Genomic DNA, 26,056 nt, shown 5'->3' with positions numbered 1-26,056 from the left:
CTAGCTGGGAGCCGAGGAGGCCGTTTGAGGTTTCGCCCATCGCCAGACGCAGATAACGCTGTCTTCTCCACATGTGACGAAGAACTCTGAAGAAAGGAAAAGAATTGATTTGACGTCGCCTTCTTCATGGGCGCTCAGCTGCCCTGTCTCTGAGAAAAAGAGAAGAAGGCACGTCGAAGGAACAAAACGCAAGTGTTGGAGTGCGAAAGGAAGACCGGAAGACCCACACCCCCTTAGACAGCGGCGCAAAAGGCCAAAGAAAGAGAAACTCCAACTACAGAGCGACATGCAGACATGCTCTTCCCAGAAACATTTGCAGCCTCCTTCTTACATTCGAGAGAAGGTGTGGCGCTAGCCAGGTGCTCACACTCCCTCAGTCGCGAAGCAGCGGTCCAGGAAAGGTACGCGGGAGACAACATACACCGGCGAAGGAAAAGCAGGCGCCGCAAGGCGAGGACGCTGCGCCAGCCCCAAGATGAAGCAGGAACGGAGGAGGGGAGACCACGCGGGAGAAGAGAACGAAGAAAAACAGGGAGAGAAGAGGAGACGAAAGGAACTAAAGAAAAGGATGAAACCGAGTGAGAGAGAACAGAAGAAAGCTGTGTCGCGGGGGAAAGCAGAGAAAAAGAGGGGACGAAGAGACGCGGGGAAAAAGGCGAGACGAAGACGAGCAGGACCGGCTCCTGAGGAGAGGAACCGAGACGAGGAGAGACCAGAAAGAAGACAAGACTGACGAAGGACACAGGAGTATGCGGTGAGAGAGAAAGGAAGGTCAGAGGAAGAGAGACAAAGGGAGAACACGAGCGAGAAAAAACCCTAAAAAGACGACAGTGAGTCTCTTCCTCACCTTCGAACTGCGGCAGAGTGAGGGCGTGGAAGGCCCCGCGGGGGCCTCCAAAGAGCAGCAAAGGGCCGTCCGGAGACATAACGCCTGGAAAAAAAAGAAATTGAACGCTTCACGCGCATGCAAACGGCTCAGAGAAAGCGACAAGCGCGAGAGAAGCCACAGATCCGCGGCACAGCTCGCGAACGAACCGCGAATGCACAGCGCAGCAAGGAACAAGAGGGGCAGGCCTCTGCTGCTCACCAAAAAACAGGGTGAGAAGACGAAACGAAGCAGACGGGGAATCGTCGAGGGATAGACAGTGTGAGAGGAAACCGGAACGGACTACAGAGGTACAAGAAGCCATCTCATCACAAGGGAACGCAGAGAAGATAAAAGGGAGCAGGCCACCGTACCTGCCATCGTTGAAAGATACGCGCTCTTGTCGTATCGGAATTGTTCTTGGCCGGAGGCAGAATACGCCTTAACGACGCCGGAGCTGAAGCCCACCAGCATACTATTTTCGTACGCCACGAGAGACTGGTGAGCGGAACGAAAAGAAAGAAAGAAAAACGTGCATGCGTTTGGCCGAATGGCTGGAAGAAACGGGAGAGACGGAGACACCGGAGACACGGAGAGACACTGGAGTGCTTCGGAAACGGTGACAGCTAAAGAAGAGGAAGAACATGAGAGGCGAGGGCACACAGCGGAAGCCTGGAAGAAGACAAAACAGCTCTGGAAGAGCGACTGTGCGCGGCATTGCGGGGGCCGAAGTTGCCGAGAAGAAAGCGAGAAAAGATAAACCGTCTGGGCGGAGGTACGCGGGGAAGGGAGGCGAACAAGAAGGACAGAAAAGAGAAAGGAAAAGGAAGTGGAGACTAGAGACGCCTGACGAAGAGAGACACGCGACGAGAGAGAAGACTGAAGAGAGAGGAAAAGACGCGGCCCAGCACCGAGCAGAACGAAGAAGAGACCGACACAAGCCACAGGCTGCGAGGCCGACGACTCGAGACGAAACGCAAACGCAGGGGAAAAGACGAGCGAAACGAGTTTAAGGAGCAGACTCGCTCCGCAGCTCACCAGCGCGAGAGGCATGGGTCGTCGCTCACGGCCTCGCGCACAGGCGCTGTCTGAAATGTCAAGGGAGCAAACGACGTTCATCGACGCCAAATCGATGATGGTCAAGCCTGTACCGCCAGCCCAGAGGAACCTGCAGGATCCGAGGCACGAGAGAGGAAAGTTTTGAAAAACCACAAGCGACAGCTGGCGAGCACATGCGAGCGGAAGTCAAATGGAGAGAGACGTCACCTGCAAGATGGGCAGGGGACTGCTCGGGAGCACAACGATGTCCACTGGCGAGCGTCACATGAAAGCTGCGAGGGACGCCTCACAAGCGAGAGAGCCGATGCGCGGGCGAAAAGGAAAAAAACGGCGACCAACGGAGCAAAAACACGATACTGAAAGATGGAAAATCAACCACGGGAACGCTCTGCTTTTAAAACGCTCAAGTGTCTCAGGGGGGATTCAAAGTCCGAAGAAGCACAGCTTGGAAACGAAAAACGTTCAAACTGCTCGTGCCTTCCACGGATGTCGGGTGCTTTTCAGACTGCCCAAGGGTGCGTCCGTCTTCCCTTTTCCGACACAAAAACGTTTTTTAAAGCTGGGATGCACCTCCGTTCCACCGTCCACCCTTATCGTCTGTCTCCGGCGCGTACGCCCTCTCTCTCGCTCTGTCTCTCTCTCTCTCGCTCTGTCTCTCTCTCTCTGTCTCTCTCGCTCTGTCTCTCTCACCTTCGCTCCGTGTCTCCGGGGGTGGGCGCAGTGGCAGAGTCTCCGAGGGGCCTTGCGACGCAGAGGTCCTTCAGACATGTGAGTTTTCCAGGAACGTCCAATTCCTTGGCGATAACGAAGTCGTTGTTTTCGAATTTCCAGACACAAATTCGGCCCTCCCACTCCGCAGAAACCAGGACCGCGTCGATCGCCACCAACGCATGCACCGCTGACCCGTGGCGCTGTACACACACCCGACACAGCAAGCCGATTGTTCGAGGACGGCGGCCTCCGTTGGCTGAACCTCCAAAACGGTGGACGGCGGATCGTCGTTGACCTCCACGATCCGTCGCCTGGAGTAGTATAGGCGCTCTGGAACAGGACAGCTGAAACGCTTCGTGCAGGGAGTCGCGAGTGACAGGAGACGTCCAGCTCCTGCTCAGGGCAGGCGGTTTGGGCCGGGAGAGACACGAGGCGTCTACTGGGAGTTGTCTTCTGAGATCGCTCTCGCGTCTCTTCTGCCGAACGCTAAGTCTCATCTCCAACGTAGATCTCGATAGAACGAACTTGAGGGGACACTGGAGTGGGTGTGAACCATCAGACACGCTGAAACAAATGTTCCACGAGGAAAACCTAATTGAAACCTTCTGTACAAAGCAGCGTCAGCCACCCCGATGAAGCGCGGGGGTTTGAAGACGCCCTGAACGGACAGAGAGCGAGAACTGAAGGAACGCGTTTGGTTCGAAAAAACAGATCGCCTCTGCGCCGGCATGCCCCGCCGCCTCGGTCGCGGAGCGCCCCGGGTGCTCGCGGCGACCAAGTTGCGATTTGCGTTTGCGTACCCTCAACTGCTTCAGTTCTCCAGACGGCATCAGGGCAAGGACGAGACCATTTTGGAGGCCGACGAAGAGTACGCCTTCGGTGAAGAACATCGTCGTCGGCTCGCTGTCCACGGCGACTTCTTGCCGGCACTCGAACTCCAGCCAGAGAGACGCTTCGTCGCCAGACGCCCCGGGCGACGCCGTCGGATTCCCCGCCTGCGCCACTACTACTGCCCACCTCTACACAGAAAGGAGACAGAAGAGCACGGAAAGGCGAAACTGGGGAAAAGCGATAAAGGAGCGACATGGCGAGGAGCGGCGGCAGCGAGAAAGCCGAGGAGGAGAGACAGAAGATCGAGAAGCACAGAGACAGGGAGACAGAAGGACAGAGAAGGAGAGAGCGAAAGAGGAAAGGAGACGAGGGGAGACAGAGGCGGGGAGAGATTCCAAGAAGAGACGAGCGACAGCCATAAGCTAGCCAGACACGAGGAGGCAGGGAGGAATGGACTCAGGAGTGAGGCGGCCGGAAAAGGAAGGAAAGCGAAACATGCAAAAGGGGGAGAAGAAAACACACACGCAAAAGGGAAAGACGGAGAAGCACAAGAAAGGAGAAAGAGGAGAGAGAGGAGAAAGAGGAGGGCGACAAGAGGGAAACGAGGAGAAGGAAACCGAGAGCGAGGAAGAGAAAGAGAAGGAGAAGGAACAAGGAGGAAGGAGCAAGAGAGAAGGAGAGAGACAAAGTGAAGATGAGAGAGTTGGACATGCAGGCGAAAGACGGAGAGGTTAAGTCAATTGAGACAACATGCTTTTAAGACAAGACGACACAGAGACAGAGGTCAGCCGTTGAACGCCTCGGATCTTTCCTCCCAGATACGGCGGTACTGACGGGCATACAAAGAGCCTTCCTTGTTCGGAACAAGTCCTACAAAGATCTGCCCGGAAAGACATCTCGCTTCGGTTCTCCAGGAAACGCAGAAAGAGAAGCGCTATGTGTCTGGTGTCTCTGGACTCGAGGGAAGTTCACAGCCGATACGAATGCGAAGAAGCGCGGATCCGACTGTCTGCTTCATCGGACAGCGAGAGACGGAGACGCGTACCCTGACAAAGCGATCTTTGCCTCCGGTGAAAACTTCTGGCACTCCGTCGGCCGTCGCGGAGTTCACCGCCGAGCAGGTGATGGGCTGCTCTGCATGCGCCTCCAGCGCCCAGCCGACGCACTGCAGGCTGTGGGAGTAGCGACACCGGACTCCGAATTTGCACTGACCTGAGGCGAGAAAGGAGAACATGCGGAAAAGATGCAAAAAAGGAGGGAGGGAGAGACAAAGGAAGAAAAAGGAACAGCCACACACGAGCCAGAAGGAGATTCAACACGGAGAGAGGCGGAGAAGAAAGGAGACGCATGCACGCGGAAAAGAGACAACCGAGGGAAACGGGAGAGTCAGAACGCCGAGAGGGAAACTCGGAGCGAGAAGGACGCAGGGAAGGCGCGCAGATCAAAGGCAACCGGAAGGAGAAATCAGTCGAGAGAAGGGAGCAGAGGCGAGGAACGAAGTACTTCACCTCCCTGAGCTGGAAGAGAACTGGAGGCCTTCAAAACAAGACCCCGCGACAAGAAACAGAGAGGAGAGAGAGGAAAGGACGACGCGACTGAAAAGCGGAAAACGAGAAAGAGTTGCACTTTACCACGGCACCAAAAGGCAACAGGAAAAAACGACGCCGCATTGGCAGTCGAGCGACACCCGCGTGCCTGACTGAGGGCGACGCGACACAGAAGGAGAAAGGAGAAACAAGGGAAGAAAGCGGAGACAGAGCAAAGGAGACAGAAATCGAGCCGTCCAGACGAGAGCAGACAACAAATGTTCAGGTCGAAGACGAAGAGCGGCTGAGAGAAACTGGAACAGAATCACACTAAACCGAATGGCTCGTGAACGAAGACTCGAGAGAAACACTGGCTCAACGTCTCTTGACCTGAGAAGGCGAAGTTGCGGCAATACGCAGAAGGCGGCAGAGGGGCGTCCGGCGCCTCTTGCATCGAGCTTTCGCTGGCGTCGTTTCTGAAAAGGAAATGCGAAAACACCCGCGGAAGGTGTATGTATACGGGGAACGCGCGGCTGAGCGCTAAGAAGAGGAGACGAACAAGAACAGCAGGAGACAAGCACCGGAAGTCCTCTTGCCTTCAAGCAGTTGATCAGCGTCTCGCACCACAGGCACATTGCTTTCGCGCTTCACCCTACGCAGGTCCCCGAGTTTCTGGAACACCCTAGCAGAGAGCGTCAAAACGGGATGCAGTGAGCAAGCGAAAGCCTGTGTGAGGAGATCCCTTCTGCGCTGCACATTCCTTCGCTTCTCTATGCATATCCTCCCTCGGTGGTCTCCACATCCCGCCTCTAGGAAACGCCAAAAAGACATTCCAGACGTCCGACGCATTTCCAGTCCAGGTCTTTCTCCCTTGTTTTCTCTTATGTTGTTTTGTTCCTTCTTGTTCTCCCTTGTTTTCTCTTGTGTTGTCTTGTTCCTTCTTGTTCTCCCTTGTTTTCTCTTGTGTTGTTTTGTTCCTTCTTGCTCTCCCTTGTTTTCTCTTGTGTTGTTTTGTTCCTTCTTGTTCTTTCTTGTTCTCCCTTGTTTTCTCTTGTTTCTCGTCCAGGTCACTGGCGGCACATGAGGCGTTTTGGCGCCTCCACCGCCCTTCTCGGGGGCAACAGAACCTTCGCGCAAAGACGCACTCGCCTCGCCTGCCGTCTGGGTCGCAGAATCTGGCGCCTGCTCCTCGGCGACCCCAGTCCGACCTCCCGCGGCCGCGCCGGGGATGCCGCGCAAAGTCGCCGTCCGCGTAGTGTCCTGGGCGCGAGGCAAAGGGAACGCCGTTCCGCCGCGAGCCGCCATGCGGGGGCGTCCGTCCACTCGAGCCGTCGCCGGGGAAGGCGCTGGAGAAGTTGCGTTGATTGCGGTGGAAGTCGTCGTGATCGAGGCCGACGACGCGTCTCGACGCCGAGAAGGACGCTTGGGCGAAGTTCGCGTTGCCTCGTCGAGTCGACGGATTCGCAGAGGCGGCGTAGAAGCTGCGCGCAGGTGGTGGAGGCGGCGGGGGATGCTGATCCCCGTCGGGCAGGCCTCGCTGGCCAAGCGGCCTCGAGCCGTAGCCTGAGGAGGCGAAACGAAGGCAGCCGCAGCAGTCGCGGAGACCCATGGAAGAGAGCGGGAGACAAAAGCGAGAGAGGCGAACGAGGGAGGAAAAAGGCGAGAGAAGGAGAGAGAGGAGAGGAAAAAGATGCAGACAGGAGAGGCGAGAAGGGAACAGATGGGAGAGGTGGAAAACAAAGACAGTCCGAAGAGAGGGATGCGACTAGGAGGAGCAACCGAAGCGAGAAAGAGGCAAAGGGGCTGACGACAGAGAGACGAGAAGGGACCAGATGGGAGAAGAGCAGAGGACGAGAGGAGAAGACGAGAATAGAAAACACAGACAGAGAAGAGACAGGAAATGAGGGAAATGAAGGAAATGAAGGAAATGAAGGGAAGAACTCAAGAAAAACTCAAGGGCAAGAAAGGAAACCGCGAGAAAAAAGACAATCGGAAACCGAAACGACTCACCGTCGTCGTAGCGATCCCAGGGCTGAGGAGGGCCGCCACCTCTGCGACCTCGTGGATTGTGCCCGCCTCTGGCGCCTTCTCTGTACATTGTGCTGAGCGATGGTGAACTTTCGACTTTCTTTTCTCCTTCGTCTTCTACTCCATTTTCCTCTTCTCCATACGGCGCGTCTCTCGACAGGTCGACTTTTCTCGACTCTCGCCTAGCGGGTGGCGGTACCACGAAGGCCAGGAGAGCGCGAGGCCTCTTTATAGGGTGCGAAAGGAGACACCCGAGACGCAACGGGGGGCGGCGGCGTGGAGACGAAGAGCTGGATCCGGCCGTAACCTTTTTTACATCAAGAATGTCAAGATTTCAGCGCTGTTCCGGAACGCCTGAGCTGAGTTGAGTGAGCCGCATGAGGAGAAGAATCGGGAGCAGGTCGAAGGAGAACGGAAGGCTGAGAAGAGAGCAGCGAACCACGACCTGAGGGGGAAGAGAGACCTTCACTCCCGTATCGCCGGCAGACAGCAGGCAGAGTTTAGGGAGAAAGAACAGACGGTGGAGAAGAAGCGAGTGAGGAAACTCGAGAGGACGAACCTTCGTTGGAAAGCGGAGATGCGAGAACTCTGCGGTCAGGGAGTCCCCGCCGCGCCGAGTGAGTGTGGTGTCCGTACACCGGAAGAAGGCAGCAATTCGAAAAAGAGAGGAGAGGAGTGGAAACGGCGAGGAGCTGCAAGCGAGGACAAGGTCCTTGCAGCATCAAAAGAAAGAAGGAAACGACAGAAAAAGATCCCCGGACTTCACTCGAGAGGTTCGCGGCGCAGAGTCGGGGAGAGAGTTGCGCGTTCGAGTGAAGAAAGGAAACTGCTGACGTTTCGGAGGCCGTCCAGATACGCAGAAGAAGCTTCCTTCTCTGAGGAAAATCCTTCGTTGCCGCTGGAGACACGAAAGAGAAGAAACGGAAACAAAGAAATGGACCCCATGGGCGCATGCAGCGCCGTGTTTTCTCGTTGAATCTGCATGTGATTGCAAGCGCGGCTCGCCAGAAACATGAGAGAGACGCAGGCGATGGAACCAGGTGAGTACCACGTTGAGAGAAGCATGGAAGAAGGAAACAGAAATCGACAAGGTCCTCGCAGTCTCCGCCTCCTTATGCGGTCGACAAAGGCCTTCGAGAAGACTCAACTTTCTCTCCGACAACGAAGCGTCGCTCTCGCCAACGCAGTCTCCTGTCTATACGCACACCTCTGAGGGGGGGAGCTGCGGTGTGACGAGACAGGCGCAGCGGTGAAAGCCGACTTGGCGGGTCTCGCGGATTTTCTCCTTTCCGTGGATAGTTCCACTTTTCTTTCAGTGATGCCTTTGTGCGTTCCCTGTGACTTATCTCTCGCCACTGTTCTCCTCTCTTTCTGCCGCTTTTCCCTGCGTTCTCTGGCTCTCTCGCGGCAGGTCCTGGGAGCAGAGCGCCTCGTAAGCCGCCGTGGTGGCGGACAGGTCTTCTTCGTACTTTTGTTCCTCGCGCTTTTGTCTGCATGGAGGTCTGCACGGCGAGTCGTTGTGGCGCTGTTAGATTCGCATGCATGCAGGAGTTCTTCTGCTGGCGACGAACGGCGATACCACTCGAAAGAACTTCTTGACCGTACCTTCTCTTCTCTGTCTTTGGTTGTTCTGCGCCTTCTTTGAACCCTCTGATCCAACTGCCCCACCCCCCCCCCCCGTTCTCTATCTGCTGCTCTCTCTTGAGGAATTGTATGCCAACTCCGGTTGTTCTTTTCCTTCCTTTTGTTTCGCTCCCGACTCTCACAGACAGAGCGACCGGTGAGGTAGGTAGGAAGGCACAACGCAGTTGAAGGCGTCTCGAAACGGTGAAACGACCTCTGTTCGTTCTAGGCCGTCAAGTCGCACTAGGAGACGCTGTTTCCTTTCCGAGATTCTTCCTCTCGGCGTTGCAGGTCTCTGCAGCTGGAGGCGAGGGGGAGAGGAAACCACTGATGATCTCCGTTCTTTACCCGTTTCGAGGTTTTTCTTCTTTCTTGCCATTTGTTCTCGCTCCTCCCCGTCCTGGCCCGGTTCGCTGCTTCTCTCCGCTTCCTTCCTTCTTCAAGACTTCGTTCTTTTCGCTTCGCGGCTTCTCCCCGTTTTCCTGTCCGCCTTCCCCTCTTTCTCCTCCTCGCGCTTCTCGCCGCCTTCTTCTCGGCCTCGGTCTCTCCGTGGCGCTGCCCTCCGCTGCCCTTGTTGAGCAGACAGGGAAGAACAGAAGCTCTTGTTGAGAGCAGCAGCAGAGCACCCGGCATCCACCAGCTCCAAAGGGATATCACACCTGAAAAGATGACGCACGGCCTGTCAAATGTTCGTCCCCCGAAATGCAGGCGCCTGCCGCGCGCCGACTTCGCGTCTCCGCATCCTTCTGGCAGAGGCGGGTGAGCCGCCAGCCACTTAGCTCTCGCGTTGATTTCTTGCATATGCATGCAGTCCAAGAATGTCCTTTCTTGGGTCCAGACTTGCTCTCTCTCGCATTGGTTTCCTTTTCTCTCATCCACGATGGCGCCACAACGCGCCGCGTCTTCAGAGCCGCCCTTCGTTCCGGCGATGTCTCCCATTTCGTCTCCTACTTCCTCTCTGTCTTCTTCTCCTTCCTCTTCTTCTCCTTCCTCTTCTTCGCCTTCTCCGTCCTCTTCTTCTCCTTCCTCTTCTTCTCCTTCTTCCTCTTCTTCTCCTTCCTCTTCTTCGCCTTCTCCGTCCTCTTCTTCTTCGCCAAACTTGTCTCTTTTTTCTTCTTCTGTCGCCGCTTCTTCGTCGTCTCCTCCGACGCTCGATTCCAGTCCTGGGACTGCAGCGTCGCCGTCTGCGTTGCTCGCGTCGGCTTCGTCGCGCCTGAACGTCTTTTCGCGCTCGCACACACCGGCGACGCGCCTCCAGCTGTTCCAGAGTGAGCGGCTCCTCTTGGTCGTGGCGGCGAGCGACGCTCTGCGCGCGTCTGCTGCGCGTCTCGCCTCTCGGGCGCTGCGAGGAGGCTCGGCACCAAGTTCGCGCGCAGAGGCCGAGGACCGCGAAGCGAGGAAGGCTCCGAGAGACGAAGGCTGGCGCGCGGTCGCGGAGCCGAGCCGGGGAGGCCAGAAGGCCATTCGCATGACGCGCGAGGAGCAGAAGACACAGAGAAGAGACACCGAGCAACAGAGAGAAGAGAGGAGAGAAGAGTCGAGCGCGAGGAGAGAACAGTCGAGAGCGAGGAGAGAAGCAGCTGGAGCTCAAGAGTCAGAGACAAGAGGAAAGCTCCGGGGGGGAAGAAGTCTGGCGAACAAAACGTTTTCTCTTTTGTTGATTTTCAAAGGGCCGACAGAGAGCCAGCAACGCCACGGGCGTAGACAGGCGCTTTGCGATGGAGCTGAGAACCGGGCCAACGCAGGAACTCAGGCGGCAACGCGAGGCGTCTCCGAACAGGAAAGGAACGAAAGAAGTGAGGAGATGAGAGACGCCTTTTCTTCTTTAAGGGGAAGCGAAAGACGACAGACGAGAAGCTTCTCCTCTCTCCGCATGCGCTTTCTGGGCAGCAACGGCGGACAGCCTGTTGACGAATCTGAGAAGTCGAGAATCGTGAACGCTCTCGCAGGTGAGCAAGGTCGAAAGAGTGAACGACATTTCAGGCCAAGGCGATACGCTAAACGCGAAGATTCGGTTTGACTTCGGAGCCGTTTTCAGACTCTTCGTTCGTGCTGTGTCGCCTCGGGCGGAGAAAGAGGACATCGGCCCGGACGAAGAACTCAATCGGTCTCCGTCTCGAGCCTTCTTCTTCTCATTCCGTTCTTCATTTCGTTATCTGCTTTGTCACTTTGCTCTCGACTTTCCTTTCGTCGCGCTCTCTCCCTCCTCTATTGGCTCGGGCGTCTCTGCTCTCTGCCTGGATTTTCTCGCTGCCTCAGTTCCAAACTCGAAAGCCTGGTGTTTTCTGTGTGTCTCTGCGCTTCGCATCGTCCGGGATCTCCTTGATCTTCGCGCTGTTCTAGAGATCTGCAGAGAAATGGATGATCCCCTTCAGCTGGCGGTCCGAGAGGCGCGAGGCCTCCTCGGCATCCTCCCCCTCGCGCAAGGCCCTCGCCTCGCAGTCATTGCAGATGCAGAAAAGGTAATCTTTTTTCTCCGCTCTCATCGTCCCCCCAGCAGTCTTCGATACCCATGTGTCGTCTGTCCTCCGTTTCGCTGCGCGCTCTTCTTCCTCTTCGTCGGTGTCTTCTTTTTTTTGTGTTCCTCTTGCTTGGTCCTGTTTCTCAGGAGGCAGCGTCTGCGTTGTCTGTCTTTCTTCTTCTGTTTTTACCCTTTCTTCTCTCCGATCTGCTCCCTGCAGCTCGTGCTTTCTGCCGTTCCTTCTTCTATGTCAACCGACCTCATCTCATGATGGGCGCTCGCCTCGCTTTACAAACATGCGTTAGTCTGCGTCTATTGCACGGTTCCCCGAAAGGCCTCTTTCCTCGATTGGGTCTGCGCGTCTCTGTGTGCCCTTGGAGTCCTTCTTTGTTCGCCTCTCAGGTCACTTCGTTCCTCGGCGTCCACGATATCTTCAGAGTCAAGAAGACAGAATTCCTTCCGCTGTTCACGACTCTCCCGCAGCTGCCAAACCTGGACCTGTACATACACCTCGCCCTCTGCTGCTGCGCATCGTCCCCGTCTCCCTCCAGATCTACCTCCACGCTGTCTTCTACCTCTTTCTGTTCTTCCCTCCATCTCTCTCGAGCTGCCCGGTGTCCAGACGATGCGCATCTTCCCTCCTCCGTTTCCTTCTCTGCGTCTCGCCGGACAGAGAGCTGCATCTGCGGCGGCGGCTTCCGCTGTACGTACACCCCACGCGAGACGTACCCCGAGGGCAACAGGAACTCGCCTTCTCCCTTTTCCAAACTTGCCTCTTGCGACTCTGCTTCTTCCTCTTCTTCGTCTGCCGCTTCTTCATCGTCGTCTGCTGCGTCCTCTTCGTCTGGGTCTGTTTCTTCTCCTTCGCTTCCTCCCCTGCGTGAGGCTGTGAAGGCACTGCATCCCGTCCCTGTTGGCAGCTTCCACGCAGCAGCTCAGGCGCTGGATCAGAAGTTTGAGGGTCTGCTGGCTGCATTTTCGCTGGAGAAAAGCTACTTTTTCTGTCCGTCCTTCTTCCTCTGTTTGCCGCTGCAGCAAGTCGCTGCTCGGTCGAGCCTCGTCTGCGGGTGCGCGCCGTCCTCGCGAGAGACGGGAGGAGGAAGCGCGTCCGAACAACGAGAGGCTGAACGACGTCGCAGACGAAACCACGCAGCCGGCAGACAAAGCGCCAGCAGACAGAGCGCCAGCAGACAGAGCGCCAGCAGACAGAGCGCCAGCAGAGGAGACAGAGAAGCAAAACTCTGCACAGAGAGAGAGACGCAGCCAACGATTGGGTCGACAAACGGCGACACAGGAGAGAAGGCGAACCGCGGCGAGACTCCGCCGAGAGAGGAGGAAGAAACGCAGACAGACTATGAATCAACGGAGGACGAAACAGCCGACGGGGACGCGGCCGACTGCAGTGGAGAGGAAGGCGTTTCTTTTCACGACTTTCTGGCGTGTGAAGAAGGGGAAGAAAACGAAGAAAGTTCGCTGAGGAAGGAAGAGCGAAGATTCGTCTGGAACTACGAACTCATGAAGGTGAGGCGCCAACCAGGAAGACGCTTGACGGGTCTAGCGCGCACCGTGAATTCGAAGTGAAGAACAGGGACCGGAGGTTCAATACTGGAGCGCTTGTCTTGCCGGCACGGCACCCGCTCTGCCAAGCTATTTCGACATCCGCATCTGCGTAAACGTCCATCTGCATGCGTCTTCTACCGTGTACCGTATACCTGAATCCATCGACTTCGCGTCTCTCTCTTCTCGTTTCTCTCGCTCGAGATCCGTCTGCGTCTGGCTGCATCGACATCTGTCTGTACCGATCTGGATCTCTTTTCCGAGGTTCCGTGTGTAGACGTCGGTCTTTCTGGGCGTTCGTCTGTACTCTGTGCCAGTTCGTTTCCACCTGGTAAGGAGCGAGGCGGAAGAGACACAGGTGGAAGATCGAGGAGACGGAGCCTCGACAGAAGAAACTCGAAACAGTTGTCACAGGAGTGGTGACTAGCCTTTGAATACCGATTCTGTCAGTCTTCCCCTCTTCGGTCGCGTCTCTGCAAGCGCGCCAAGCGAGCGGCACAGAGTGAGATGGCGACTGGAAAAGAAGAATGAAGAATGCCGTACCGACAGTGCCTCTCGCCTCCTTCTCCTGCACCTCGAAGGAGAAGCTCCGCGACCGCGGATGCTCTGGATCTGAAGCCTTTCGAACGCCAGCTGTGGAGTTTCGCTTCACTCGACCGCACGGTCGTCAAATGCGTTGAGACGTAGATGTCATTCATGCTGAGAAGAGGCACCTGTTCTGCAGCCTCCTTTGCAGCCTCCTCTGCTGGCTCTGCGTTTCTGTTTTTCCGGGTGTCTGCGCAGCCTTTTCTCGTCCAGGGATCTCCCGGCCTCGAGTGTCTGCGCAGGGGCATCCTGCTCCCAGTGCTGCACGGTGCGGTCTGCTCGGCTTCGCTCGCTCTTTCGCGAGGCACCGCGCGTCTCCTTGTTATTGCAAGGAGATCGGCTTTCTTCGCCGGAACTCGGTAGGTGGACCGGATACAGCTTGCCGCAGTGGACGTCAGTGGAAGAGAAAAGAGGAAAGCCGTCGGTGCGTGAGAGGCGTCGACGAGTCGTGAGGTTTCCTGCTATGCGATAGACGCTCTCTGTAGCCTTATGGAAACACAAATGGTGTCAGCTGTATCTCGGTCTTTCCCGGCAGATTCAAGTCGGTCCGCTTGCCTCCGGCTTCTCCCTTTTCGCCGTTGTTTTCCCCTGCTTTCCACGTCTCTCAGTCGTCTCTTTCTCTCTTCGCTTGACCGCCTTCTCGCCGTCGGCACCTCAGGCGTCTCTCCCTATTTCTTTTCCTTCTTCTGCATTTCCTTTTGCGCGTCTCGCTTTTGCGTTTCCTTCTCCTTCTTCCTTTCCTCTCTGTCGCCTGTGTCTGGCGTCTCGCGCATCCCTCTCTGGACGCCTCGGATGGCATTTCTTTCAGCAGGCGCCGTCGCTCTCTCCTCTCGCCTGTGCCTTCGCTCCTTCTTCTTCTTCTCTCTCCATCGTCCTTCGTTTTTCTCTCCCTGTTTCGCCTCCTACAACGGTCGCCTCGAATGCCGCTCGCTTTCCAACGAGGCTGGCGTCCATCATGCCCGTCCAGAACCGCCCTGGCGGCGTTTTGCGTGAAAGAGTGAACTCGCGAAGTTCATCGCGTTTGCTTCTCGGACTCATCGTGTTCGTCTCTTGCCAGCTCCAGCCTGGCCTCTTCCGGCTGTGTGCGAACCTTTCCTTCGTGGATCTTGGCTCTTCTTTTTTGCGTCTCGGCAGATATCGAAAAAGGGGGCTGTCTGTCGCTGGAGACGCTGCAAACGAAGTCGAAACTGAATTCGTTTTCTATACGTACACTCCTCGCCGCGCCTCCGCGTTTCCGCCTTCGTCGTCTTCCTCGTATTCTCGGCCTCTTCGAGTTTTCGACTTTCACTTGTTTTCGCATGTACAAGTCCGAGGCAGCGTCCCGACGTTCTGGGCGCAGGAGGCGACGGTCCTTCCAGCGATGCCTGCGATTGCATGCACCCAGGTGAGACACAAATTGAGACGTTAACTGGCCAACGAGCTTCCTGTTTCTCTTGTCTGTTCTGTTGCGGGGCAGGGCGTTCCCGCGGACTCGGACCTCCGTGCTCCATGCGAGACGTCCGCCATGGTTCTCAGCTTAGTCCTCTGCGGTGGTTTGCGAGTCTCGTCTTCGACCTTGAGAGTTCCGCTTGAGCTTCATGCCTTCGGACTGATTCTCTCACGCGTCGCCTTCGCTCTGTGGAGTCCGCATCTTTGTGGGCGCCGGACGCGAAAGACCGATGCAGTCTGTGAGGTCGTTTCCTCGTCGCCTCCCTCGTCGCAGGCGAAGTACTCGTTTGTGAACGTGGTTTCTCGCCTACCGCGTTCGGACGCGAGTTTCGCCGAGCTGTCGTGAACCGCGAACTCCACCGGCCGTCCCGTCTCAGTTCGCGGCTCAGGTCTACAGCTTGACTGTCGTTTTTCCCCTCGTTCAGACTCGCTTCATGTGCATTCGTCATTTCTCAAAGGATGTGTGAAGCAGCAGAGGACGAGCTCTCAGAAACGCGAGGGGCAGGCGAACCGCACCCTCTCGGACAGAACGCCATCTGCGATGTCGCTTCGGCGTTTGTTCACCTCGACGTCCTCTCGCCATGTGCCTTGCGGCTCCTCACGAGCAGAGACAGCCGCGAAGCGAGCGACAAGAGGGAACGTCTGCGGCCTTGGAATGTGCGGCGGAAGCAGCGAACTTGGAAAACAGAAACTCTCGCGATTAGAAGAAACAAGCAACAGCGGAAGAGGCTGTAACTTGCGAAGGGTGAAGAAACGCGTCAAACGCAGGGAGGAAGAGCGACGAGCAAAGCAGACACCAAGTTGCATGCACTGGATTCGCCTGCCGGGGCGCCACACAACAGAAGCCGGGTGTCGCGACAGCTGGCAACAGACGAAGATTATAAACGTCCTCAGGCTGCTCGTTTTTCGCGGCCGTCGGCTTCTTTTCGTTCTTCAATTCTTCTGTCTCTTCTGTGTGTCCTTTCCGCATTCTGTCTCTCTGCTCTCTCTCGCCTCTTTTGTGCGCGACAACGGCAAACGTTTCTCACCTACGTATCGCTTTGGGAAGCTCGTTTCACTCTGACTTTGCGTTTCAACTGCCAGTGTTTCCTCCTCTCTGGACCCGTTCTTCCTCGCAGACGGACGTCAATGCCTCCGCAACGCGCCGCCACTTCGCCTCGCTCTTTCAACGCTATGGAGCTCCGGTTCATGTCCTCAACCTCCTCAAACGTCGTCTGCCTTCGTCGCCGTCGGCTGCCGCTTCCTCGTTCTCTCCCTCTTCTGATTCTGCGTGCTCGCTTTCGGCGAACTGGAGGGAGGAGTCTGGCGAGGAGCCACAGAGCGCCAGGGTGTCCCGACAGTCTCGCAAGTCTCCCTGTTCCTTCTCGCCTTCTCCTCTTGTCGAAGAAGGTGACCCAGCAGCTTTCCTTGCATCTTCAGACAGCTGCTTGCGAGCCACAAAGTCCTCCCCTGATCTTCCGTCATGCCGCGGTTCGTCTTCGTTTGCGCTGCCGGTGGAAGCAGCGCCGCACAACGGGTCTTCAACAGTCTCTTCCGCGCGGTGTGTCGACACCCCACAGCCTCCAGGCTCATCAGAGACGTCAGTGTCTCCCCTGTTTGCGAGTCCTGTTGTCTCGTCCCTCCTCCGCGCCTCCTCCGCAGAGCTTCCTCGCCTTTCCCTCGCTTCTTGCGCTTCGTCTTCTTCCGCTTCGCCTCCTTACGCGTCTTCGTCCTTCTCGTCCTCGTCGTCGCTCCACGCTGCGGTGGGAGCCGCGTTCGCAGCGGGGAGGAAGGGCGCCGGCTACGAGCGAAGAGAAGAACAAGAAGGGGAGTTGAGCGAGGTGTACAGACAGCTGGTGGACGCGATGAACGAGGTGAGGAGAGACAGTGGCAAGGAGAGGAAGAAAGGACATTTCGGGTAGGATTAAGAGAACGAGCTCCCAGGTTTCTCGCGCTTGTCAAAGCCGTCATGTTGCGCGGCACCCAGCGACGCCCGTCTGAGCATCTACGTTGATGCTCCGTTATGTTTTTTGCCTAGAAACAAACTGTCTGGGTGAACATCCGTTTTCTTTGAAACGCCTTCCCTTGTCGTGTGCTAACAGCGACTGGAAGAAGACGACTTTACCGCACACACTGGACCTTTAGTCTTTCCGCTCGTCTCTCGCCAACGTTTGAGGCTACAGGGCAACGTTCAGCGCGAGCTCTTCGCCTGAGCGGGAGAACGCGAGAAAACGCGAAGGAGTAAACGAGGCTACTAGGAACGCAACTACGCGACCGAGGGAGAACGCGAGAGGCTGCAGGAAGAGGGAGACGGCGACAGCGAAGAAAGGGGAAAGTTTGATGTGCAGCGCGCGAGTTGTCTGGGGGGAGAGGAAGAGGGAAACAGTGATGAGACGAACCTGCAGAAAACCATGCAGGAGACAAGCGGGAAAACGGGAGGCTTCACCAAGGGGAAAGCGTCTTTCTTGGACTGGAAGCTCCTGCCGGATCTGTCCACCTTCTTGTCTCTGCAGGAACTTCCTCCTTCCTTGAGAATCAACTTTCACTGGATCGACCTCAAACGCCAGCAGTACAGACGCCCGATACCTCACGTGACTCCGTCGGCGTCGTTTCCTTCTGCGCCGCCTTCTGCCTGTGGCGAGGCCTTCGCGCTCGAGGGCCGAGGCGCGCCGGCTTGTCGGTTGCGGTGGCGTGAGGCGAAGAACGTCGGAATGTTCAGCTTTCCTGCGCAACGTCTGGGTCGGACAGCATCTTGGCACACAGGCACACCCTTTGCGCCCTGCTCCGACGAGTGGCGTCAGTCATTCTTCGACAGCAGAGAGGGAGACGAACAACGAGCGAAGGCGGAAGAAAGAGAAAGAGAAAGGGAGAGAGACAGACAGGAAGAAGAGACGCTTACGCCGTACCAACAGCTGCAGCGTCTGGGCGACGAATTAATGAACACGGTGGGAGTCTTCTACACTAACGAGTAGGCATTCGAGAGCTGTGCTTTCATGGGACAGAAGCAGACAGGTTTTCCAGTTCACTGGCGTCGTCTCCGCGAAGCGCCGCAGAACAACGTGACGCGATTCGATGCACCTCCGCCGGACAGACTGACGCGAGACGCTGATTAACTCGGTGTTCGTCGAAGCTCCTCTAGGGTGTTTTCTGACTTCTAGTACATGCCGGGCAACGCATGTCTTCTGCATTGATTCCCAGTTATACGCAAAACAATTTGAGAGTGACACAGACGATTCGATAATGCACAGATTTAGAGGCAGCTGCTCGTGAAGTTTCTCGTAGCATGCAAAGCCGATGTACGTCTTTCGCCGTCATCAGATGAGACGCGTAGCTTCACTTGAACATGCTGTTTCTGTTGCTCGAGAGTGAGAAGAGAGTGAGAGAAAAACTGGAGACCCAGGTCTCTCCTCGTCGCCGAACGCTGGAAAATGTCACTCGGAGTGCGTTCACCTTCATTACGTTTTCTGAGCTTCTTCTTTTTCGAAAATGAGGAGATGGAAAAACGGATTTTCTCGTCGTCCGACCCGACAGGCGACGCCGCGAGGCTTCTGTGGAGAGGGATCGCACGCATTTTTGCATGTTGTTTTCAGTCCAGTTACCCTCGCAGCCACGAGTGTGCAGCGCGGGATCTGTCGCGTCAACTGCCTGGACTGTCTGGATCGAACGAACGACGCGCAGCTCGTCCTCTACAAGAATGTCCTTCTTCACCTACTGCGCGTCATGCGATTCATTCCTGCAGACTCCCTTGACCTGGATCCCCAAGTAACATCGACTCCGAACCAACGTTCCTTTCTCCGCATATTCAATTTATATATATATATATATAAATATGTCCTTCAGCCTATCGTTCTACGCGTATGTCTGTCTCTCGTGATGGGGCGGTCTCCCTACATGTCTCTGTAGGTTGGGTTGTTTCGCTCTTCAGCTTCAGTCGTGCGTTTCCAGTTTCATTGAAATCTCTCTTTGCGACGCACTCCAACAGCCTTGTGTACATGTGTGCCTACTGATCGTTTTTGTGACGAAACTCTTCCTGCCTTCGTCTGTCCCTGTCTGTGTCGGCCTCTCTCTCGTATATTCGTACATACATACACGTTTACTTGCCAATATCTATGTCTGTATTCATATATATATATATATATATGTACATAGGTTGTATCCCCAGGTGTCTACCTATATACCCGCCTTTACGTCCTCTTTACCTAGTTTATATATATATATATATATATTTTTATGTTTGTCTGTATCTATATATTCAGCATCTCGATCTATGGTGTAAACACGGCATTCTTCCATCTGCTCGCACTCGTGTGTCGAATGTTTCTTTCAATTTTCTTAGGTTGCGTCGGTTCTCTCTAGCCTTTTGGAGGCGGCGGGCGACCAAATAGCGATGCAGTATGGAGGTACGGTCTACTCCAAATTTGAATTTTTTTCTCCCGTTGTCCTCTTCGTTCTTTTCTTTGGCTTCCTTCACTTCCATCCTTGCTACAGTATTTCTCTTTCCTTCCTTTGTCTTCTCTTTGCCTCATGCTTCCCTCGCGGCCCTTATGTTTCGGTCTGCTTTCTTATCTTGTGTTTCTCTTCGGTTGTCGCGTGTGTGCTTTGTGCTTCGTTTTGCTCTCCTCTTTCTGACTTCTTGTTTTTGTCGCTTCTTTGCCCAAGTGTTTGTCTCATTTCCAGCCCACACCTCGCCCTGGTTTTGGCCTTCCCTTCAGCGCCTCTCCCCCGTTTCGCTGGTGTTTTTCTTCTGCGCTTCCAGGGTCATGTGCTCACAAGAAAGAACAACTGCTGAATACGCGAACGCCCAGTTCAGCTTCGCGGCATCCCTCCCCTTCGCGTCTGCCGCCCCGCGGCGGTCCAGGCCCAGGGGCACTCGTCTCCGCCTCCAGTGTTCCCGCGACCCCTCCAGCGCACGTGGCGCCCCTCGCCTCGGCTTATATTCGGATAAATCCGCAGCGTGAAGGCGCGGAGCCTCGCGGGTTCGCGGCGTGGATGGACAGCGCGGCTCGGGCACTTCGTGGGTGGAGGCGAAGTAGAAGCGGGGAGAGAGAAAGAGAGCAGCGCGACGAAGAGCACGGAACGTCGTCTCCTTTGTTTTTTCTCTCGCTCGCTACTTCTGTAAAGCGAAGGTAAAGAGACGCCTCAGAGCGAATGAGAGAGAAGGCCGAGGGCAGAGCACCGAGCAGTGCGTCTGTGTTCTCTTCTCTCTCTCATCACTTCTGTGCGAAGGTGACGCGCGCCATCACTGCATGAGAGAAAGCAGGAGACGTCGAGAAAGGAGAACCAGACGGAGAGAGATCGAACAAAGAGAGAGAAGAGAAAAGGGAGAGAAGGATCACAGATACGTGGATATGGATATCGAGAACACCGCAAAGGCAATTGTGTCGTCGCCAGAGACTAAAACAAGAGGTTGTGTCCTCTTAGGTTGACACTCTCAGCTTTCCTTCCCTCACAGGGGAACATCGAAGCGCCTGAGTATTCGCCTCGATCTCGCCCTATAGTCGGCTAGATGTCGTCCTTTGTGCATTGTCCTCTTGAGCGTCTCCTCTGGATGAGGTTCCCTTCAGTCTCGTGATTCACAGTTCGCACCAGTCTCTCTCTCCATTGGCTCTTTTTTGCCGTGGGTCGATCCAGAAAGACTGTTCCCGCTAGCGCTCAAGCACAGACGCAGCGATGACCCCCGGCGAGTAAAGACACAAACGCGTGAGCTTGCCTGCACCTTGTTCTTCGCGCCTAGTGTGTGTATCCCCTTGTGTCTGAACGCGTTCTGATCTGTACGAACACCGTATCCGACTTTGTTTCAGATACAACAATATCTTGGCAGACGGCAGCAAGCAGCAAGCGGTCAATCTCGTTCAGTGCAAAGTGCAATCTTTTGATTTCGGCGAGAATTTTCTGGCCTCTCTGGAGGTCGATTCCGACGCCTGCCTTCATCACGAGTAGGCTTCTGCCCGATTTGGATGTTTAAAGAAAAGACCGTCTCTCTCCCTCTCGTGTCTCTGTCTGCCTGTCTCTTCGCTTTCTTCCTGTCGCGTGAGGCTCTCCCTGGTTCATCGCTCTCTTGCTTTCTCCATGTTTTCGGGTGTACCTCCATGTTAGCTACGCCACCGTGTCTGATTTTCACTTGGGGTGAACAGCAGGGATTCTCGACCATGTGACGCCGATGACGCTCCTTTCGAAAAATGCTTTCTGTCTCTCCGCGTTTGCCGCAGGTGGACAGAGCCTTCCTTCGAGCCTCGCGAATGGTGGGTGCTGCCTCTCCAGCGCTTCTTTAACGCCATCCGTCTAGCGACCTCCTTCAAAACGCTTCTTCTCTCTGCTCCTTCGTCTTCTCTCGCCCTCTCCTTTTCTTCTCTCGCTCTTTCCCCTCTGTCTCTTTCTCCGTCACCTGCATCTTCTTTTTCGCTCTCGGCGTCGCCTGGGTGCTCAGCTTTATCTCTGGACTCGGGGAGTTCTTCTTCTTCGCTGGCCCAGGCGCGGTGGGTGTCGGCGGCTCTGAAGGGGAAACTCGAGCTCCCTGCATGCCGACCGTCTCCGTGGTTTGCGCTTTTTGGAGGATCTTTGCGTCCTCCTGCGGAGCTACGCTTTCCTCGCTGCTCCAGTCTGCTGCACCCCGCTGACTCCCCCGCGTCTCCGAGCTGCTTCCCGGCTTGGTTCGCCGACGCCGCGGACACAACGAAGCTACGCGTTTCTCCCCCAGCCTCATCCGGAGGGACGCGCAGCCGTCTGGAGTGTGTCTACACCTACGAGCCGTGGCGCGCGGAGGCGGAGGAGGCGGGCGCCTTCGCTGCCGAGGTCGCTCGCGCTCTTCTCAAGTCTCCCGTTTCTCTCGCAGGCGCTTCGGAATCACTCTCTGCAGACGCGAGAACAGACGGCGAACTTGCGAGGTGCAACGGCGCAGCCGAAGGCGGGAGAGCAGCCCGGCACCTGATGCCGAGAGAGGAAGGGAGTGAGAGTGAAACCGCGACGCACGACGAGGAAGGCGAAGCCTGGCATGAGGACGACGTCTCGGTAGAGGTTTCGAACGGCGAGGAAGGCGAAGCAGAAGCGACGCGACAAACGCGAAGACGCCACGGCAAGCGAGGTGATTCGGACTCCCTGAGGAACCGCTGGGCAGCGTCTCGAAGGCCGGACCACTGTCAGTGGGTGTCTCCGTTTCATGCTTCCTTCTGTCTCCTCCTCCCTGGATTGTTTCTTCGAGTTTCAGAGAGCGGGGACTTCACTGACCGGCGAACGGCTTTCCAGTCCGTCGGGTGCGATGCTGGGAGTCCAAGAGGACGCGACGTCGTCACCCTCTTCTCAGAGATGGATCGGCAGGGAGGCTCCTCAGAAGCGAAGTGTGTGGCGGTCGCGGCGTTGCCGAGGCCGCCTCGCCAGTCCCCCTCCTTGTCTTCTCTCCCTTCCTTCCCCTTCTCCTTTTCTGCCTTTCCTTCCCTCTCGTCTGTGCCTTCTCTCCAGTCCTTTTCTCCACCTTCTGCCGCCTACCTCGCCCTGCAAGACGTCGCCGACGACGAGTCTGCGCAGGGGGAACGGGTGCTGCTTGCCCGCTTTCTCGAGCTCAACATTGGCGTTCACACCGACGGCGACCCGCGCGAAGAAGCAGAAGAAGAAGGACAAGAACGAGAAGAAGTCGACGAAGAAACGCGAGGTTCTGGCACATTTGCGAGAGCGCGCGTTCCGCATCGGCTTTGCTGTGGCATCAAAAGGAACGTTTCCAGGCGTTCCGTGCAGCAGCCTTCCAGAGCCAGAGGAGAACCAAGCATCCCCGTGAAGCAGCGGCGACAGCAAACAACGTGGAAAACGCAGACACCCGAGTTTCGACGACGAACGCGAGAAGCGCGCGCCGTCCATTTCCTCATCGGAGACACTCCGAGCCTCGGCGGATTTTCCCTCGCCTCGCACCCTGCCTCGTCTCTGCTTGCTCCCTCGCGCCCGCCTCCCTTTTCGTCTCTCCAGATCTTTCAAGGCTACCAAGCTTCGCTTCTCTGTCACGCTTGTAGACACGCTCAGTCTTGTCAAAATGACAAAGACAGAAACGAAGCCGCCGGTCGCGAAGACGCCGCCGCTGGCGTCTCCGGCAGGTCTGCGCGGCTTGTGCCCTTCGCCTCTCACGCCTGCGGTTGTGTCCGAGGCTCCCGCCGAGACTGCTGCGAGCCGGCGAGTATTCGTCCTCTCAAGCTAGACAGCCTTAGGCATATCACTTCTCGATATCCCTCGCCTGTCGATCCCTGTGTAGAGTCTTCCTTCTCTTCTTCCTCTGCGTCGCCTCCAGATCTTGAGGCCTCTCCCTCTGGGCTCGCGAGGCAGGCCTGCGTCTCTCCGTTCTGTCTCCGGCACTGGGAGATGTCGCCGACGCAGGCTCTGGTTGTGTTCGCGGAAGCTCGGAGGCGCATGCTGTCAAACAAGAGGGAACTGCATGCGCCTGCCGGACGCGAGAGGACCCCCGACGGCGAGAGGAAGACGGAAGCGCCGGGTAAAAAACGGGGGGATGAGGAAGGCAGACAGGAGAGGCCGCAGGAGCGGGAGACGGCAGAGCGTCTTGGCAGCGGAAACACAGAGCGACAGCCGACTTTGCGCGAGCGGGAGGAATCGTCGGACGCGGGTGCGGACCGGGAAGAAGGCGCGACACCGAACGAGAGACGATTGCATCCACGCAGAGCGCGTGAGGCGAAACGAGAACTCGAGAAAGCAAAGAACGGTGACGTCGCCTGGAGGCGAAAGGAACAGCCGACAGTCGCGAGGGAAGCGAGAGCGGAACGCGGTGTACATGAGATGGGGGACATGCGACATCCGCGCCCCAGTAGAACGAGCCACTTTGGCGCACAGACGCATGTGGGGTCCAGTCTTTTTCTTCCTAGCGGCTGTCAGGTGAAGCGCGGGACCAGCGTCTTTACCTCTGGAGACAGCTGTTCCGTCAGCCTTTCTGCCTCTCGGATTTCTCACTTCGACGCAGCTGAAGGAGAAACGAAGTCCTTTTCTCGTCTCGTTCTGCCTCTTAGCGAGGCGCTCTGGGCTCGGAGCTCGTCTCTGCCCACGCGCCCTGCGTCTGCGCAGTCCGAGGCCGTAGCGTCTCTGGCGCGATTGTGGAGGCGAGAGGCTTCGCCAGGGAGAGAGCCGGAGGACAGTGCAGCCATCGGTGATTTTCTCTCGCCTGTTCAGTGGCCGCTCTTCTTTCCAGAGGATATGCCCTCCGGAACGGCGCTGGAGTCTTCGTTCTCGTCTTCTGCGCAGGTCATGCGGAAAAGCCCCAAGGCTGAAAGAGAGCACAGAGGAGGGCAACTTCTGCCTGTGGGAGGAGAAAGCAGAGCGACTTCCCAGTACATCCCTCTTCTCTTTGGAGAAGCAATGGCCAAGAAAAAACAGGAAGTCGCGTCGCTGCTCCAGCGTGCAGAAAACGCCTTCACCCTCGTTCATGGATGGTGAAGAGAACATATAACGCAGGGGGGTACCAACCCAATAAGAATCCATCCATATATATATATATATATAAATACATGTGACAATAAACAAATATATATATATATATATATATGAGTTTTGTTTATATCTTCATACTAGGTTTGGTGATAGGCTCTGAGCCAGCTGTTTCTTTTTCTGTATGGATAAAACTTCGAGACGGAGACACCAGGGACCTCTCTGTTTCGATTTTTTTTAACTCTCCAAATCTTTTAAAGCACTGCAAGGAGTTCCCGAGACATGTCGAGAACGGCGCCGCACTCACTAAAAGCATGCGTGCATGCGCGAGAACAGCAAGGAACTTTCAACTCCGAAAAAAAGCTGAATTGTTTTTACTTCCTACGAGTACAGCCTAAATACGTCTTCTTCTCTCTCACCAGACTGCACATTTACTTGGTCCCTGTTTCACAAGAGTATGCAGCTAAACCAATTCTTTTTCGAATATTCTCGAACGGCCGGTTAAGTCCAAAGAAGTTTGGGGTCGAGTCCACAGGAGCTGTTACACTGAAGCAGCATGTGTGATCGTGCTTGCAGCTGAGACTTTGTTTTCTCGCTTAGTTCGCGCCTCTCACAGATCTGGAGGAAAACAGATTTCTCTTTCAGAACCAAGCATGTCTTTGCGGCAGGGCCTCAAGTTGTCTTGTCGGAAAAGTAGAAGCTTGACTATACGACGCTGAAGAAGAAATCTAGATTCTCTGTGAGATGAAAGGCGTTCAAACCGTCTTCGGGTAAACCTTCTTATACATCTTTCCACCGACTTCAAGCAATCCATAAATAAGGAAAACAGACGTTTAAAATATGTATACATACTTCTCCAGTTTTCTCTCTTCTTGTATATATATATATATATATATATATAAAGTTATCTATGTTTACGTGAGAAACAAAGGGGTCTTGAGAAGACACGGCAAAACCAGTATCCAGCAATATCGTATCAAACACACTTTTGATGTGTGTATCGCTCTGGCTCTAAATTCGTTCGTTTTTTGCCGTTCATCTAGTATATAGATATATACAGACATACGTATTGTCACGTTCCCTCTAATTCATATATATATATATATATACTTGTAGAACTATATATACATGCATATTTATCTATATACATGGAGAGCTACCTGAACGTGGTTTGCGCCTGTTCTGTCGGTTTTTTTTCTAGTATATTGTACAGGGGGTTGCTTCAGGTCGCCTGTGTTCAGAAGCTGGAAGTCTTTTTTGATGGATTTGAAGGATGCGTTTCTGCCGACGTTTGCGTCAGTGTCTGGGATGGACTATCCTTTCCAGAGTGTAGTCAGCGAGAAGGTTTTTCTGTTTCTTTCCTGCGACGCTTGTCGCCTTTCTTTGCATCGAAAAGTCAGAACATTTGTTTGCTTCGACTGAATGCTCTTTTTCGTTCCACGCCTTTCTCAGGGCACATTGAAGTGCGCCCCTGTAACTTTTTTCACCGTGATTCAGAGACCTCCGAGATCTCCATAAGAAACGGTTTGTGTCTTCTTGTCACCTTCGTCAGCTCCCTCTCTCCGTGGCAACTCGTATGTCTGCTTGTCCCTTCGTGTGCCACCGAGCATTCTCCAAATGTTTAAGGACTTTTCTGTCTCCTGCGGCGAAGATTGCTTCTTTCTACGGAAACAGTTCCGGTCCACACACTGCATGCGGTTCTCGAAATCCTCCGTCAAAAGGCGCTGAAAGCCTTCTTTCCGTGGAGAAAGACACCGGGGAAACTCACCCGCTTCGCTCGTGCCCCTGCACACAGAGAGGGCAGAGGGGGCGTCCTTAGAGGTAATTTTCCTGGAGAAATAAAGTTCTGCGGATTCTAAAAGACACCAACTGCGCGGAAAGAGACGAGCGTTCTGCGGAGCGACAACGAATGCGGCATCATTTCAGGAAAAAGAACTTCACAAAGAGAGTACGCAATTCGGATGCCGTCGCCACTGCGGAGTGTGCAAGGGC

The 26,056-nt window shown here is 55.5% G+C and overlaps 2 protein-coding genes across 2 annotated transcripts; one reads left to right on the top strand and one right to left on the bottom strand.

Moving 5' to 3' along the window:
* Window positions 1-10,113, bottom strand: TGME49_256820 (zinc finger (CCCH type) motif-containing protein; the record flags this gene model as incomplete). The annotated part of the gene is made up of 12 exons (XM_002364888.1): window positions 1-149; window positions 848-931; window positions 1,240-1,363; window positions 1,904-2,033; window positions 2,615-2,835; window positions 3,436-3,654; window positions 4,512-4,678; window positions 5,383-5,468; window positions 6,138-6,555; window positions 7,003-7,246; window positions 7,855-7,918; window positions 9,320-10,113. 12 exons carry the CDS (start codon window positions 10,111-10,113, stop codon window positions 1-3), a joined length of 2,700 nt encoding a protein of 899 aa, XP_002364929.1.
* Window positions 10,114-11,004: 891 nt separating this feature from the next.
* TGME49_256830 (SacI domain-containing protein) lies at window positions 11,005-24,325 on the top strand (the record flags this gene model as incomplete). The annotated part of the gene is made up of 11 exons (XM_018781121.1): window positions 11,005-11,105; window positions 11,485-12,625; window positions 13,445-13,605; window positions 14,381-14,630; window positions 15,793-16,527; window positions 17,167-17,621; window positions 18,244-18,415; window positions 18,990-19,053; window positions 19,410-19,779; window positions 20,455-20,589; window positions 20,863-24,325. 11 exons carry the CDS (start codon window positions 11,005-11,007, stop codon window positions 24,071-24,073), a joined length of 6,795 nt encoding a protein of 2,264 aa, XP_018636956.1. The 3' UTR covers window positions 24,074-24,325.
* Between the last annotated feature and the right edge of the window lie 1,731 nt (window positions 24,326-26,056).

The sequence above is a fragment of the Toxoplasma gondii genome, chromosome VIIb (assembly GCF_000006565.2).
Source record: "Toxoplasma gondii ME49 chromosome VIIb, whole genome shotgun sequence".
Lineage (NCBI taxonomy): Eukaryota > Apicomplexa > Conoidasida > Eucoccidiorida > Sarcocystidae > Toxoplasma > Toxoplasma gondii.
This window is presented reverse-complemented; position numbering and strand designations above follow the sequence as displayed.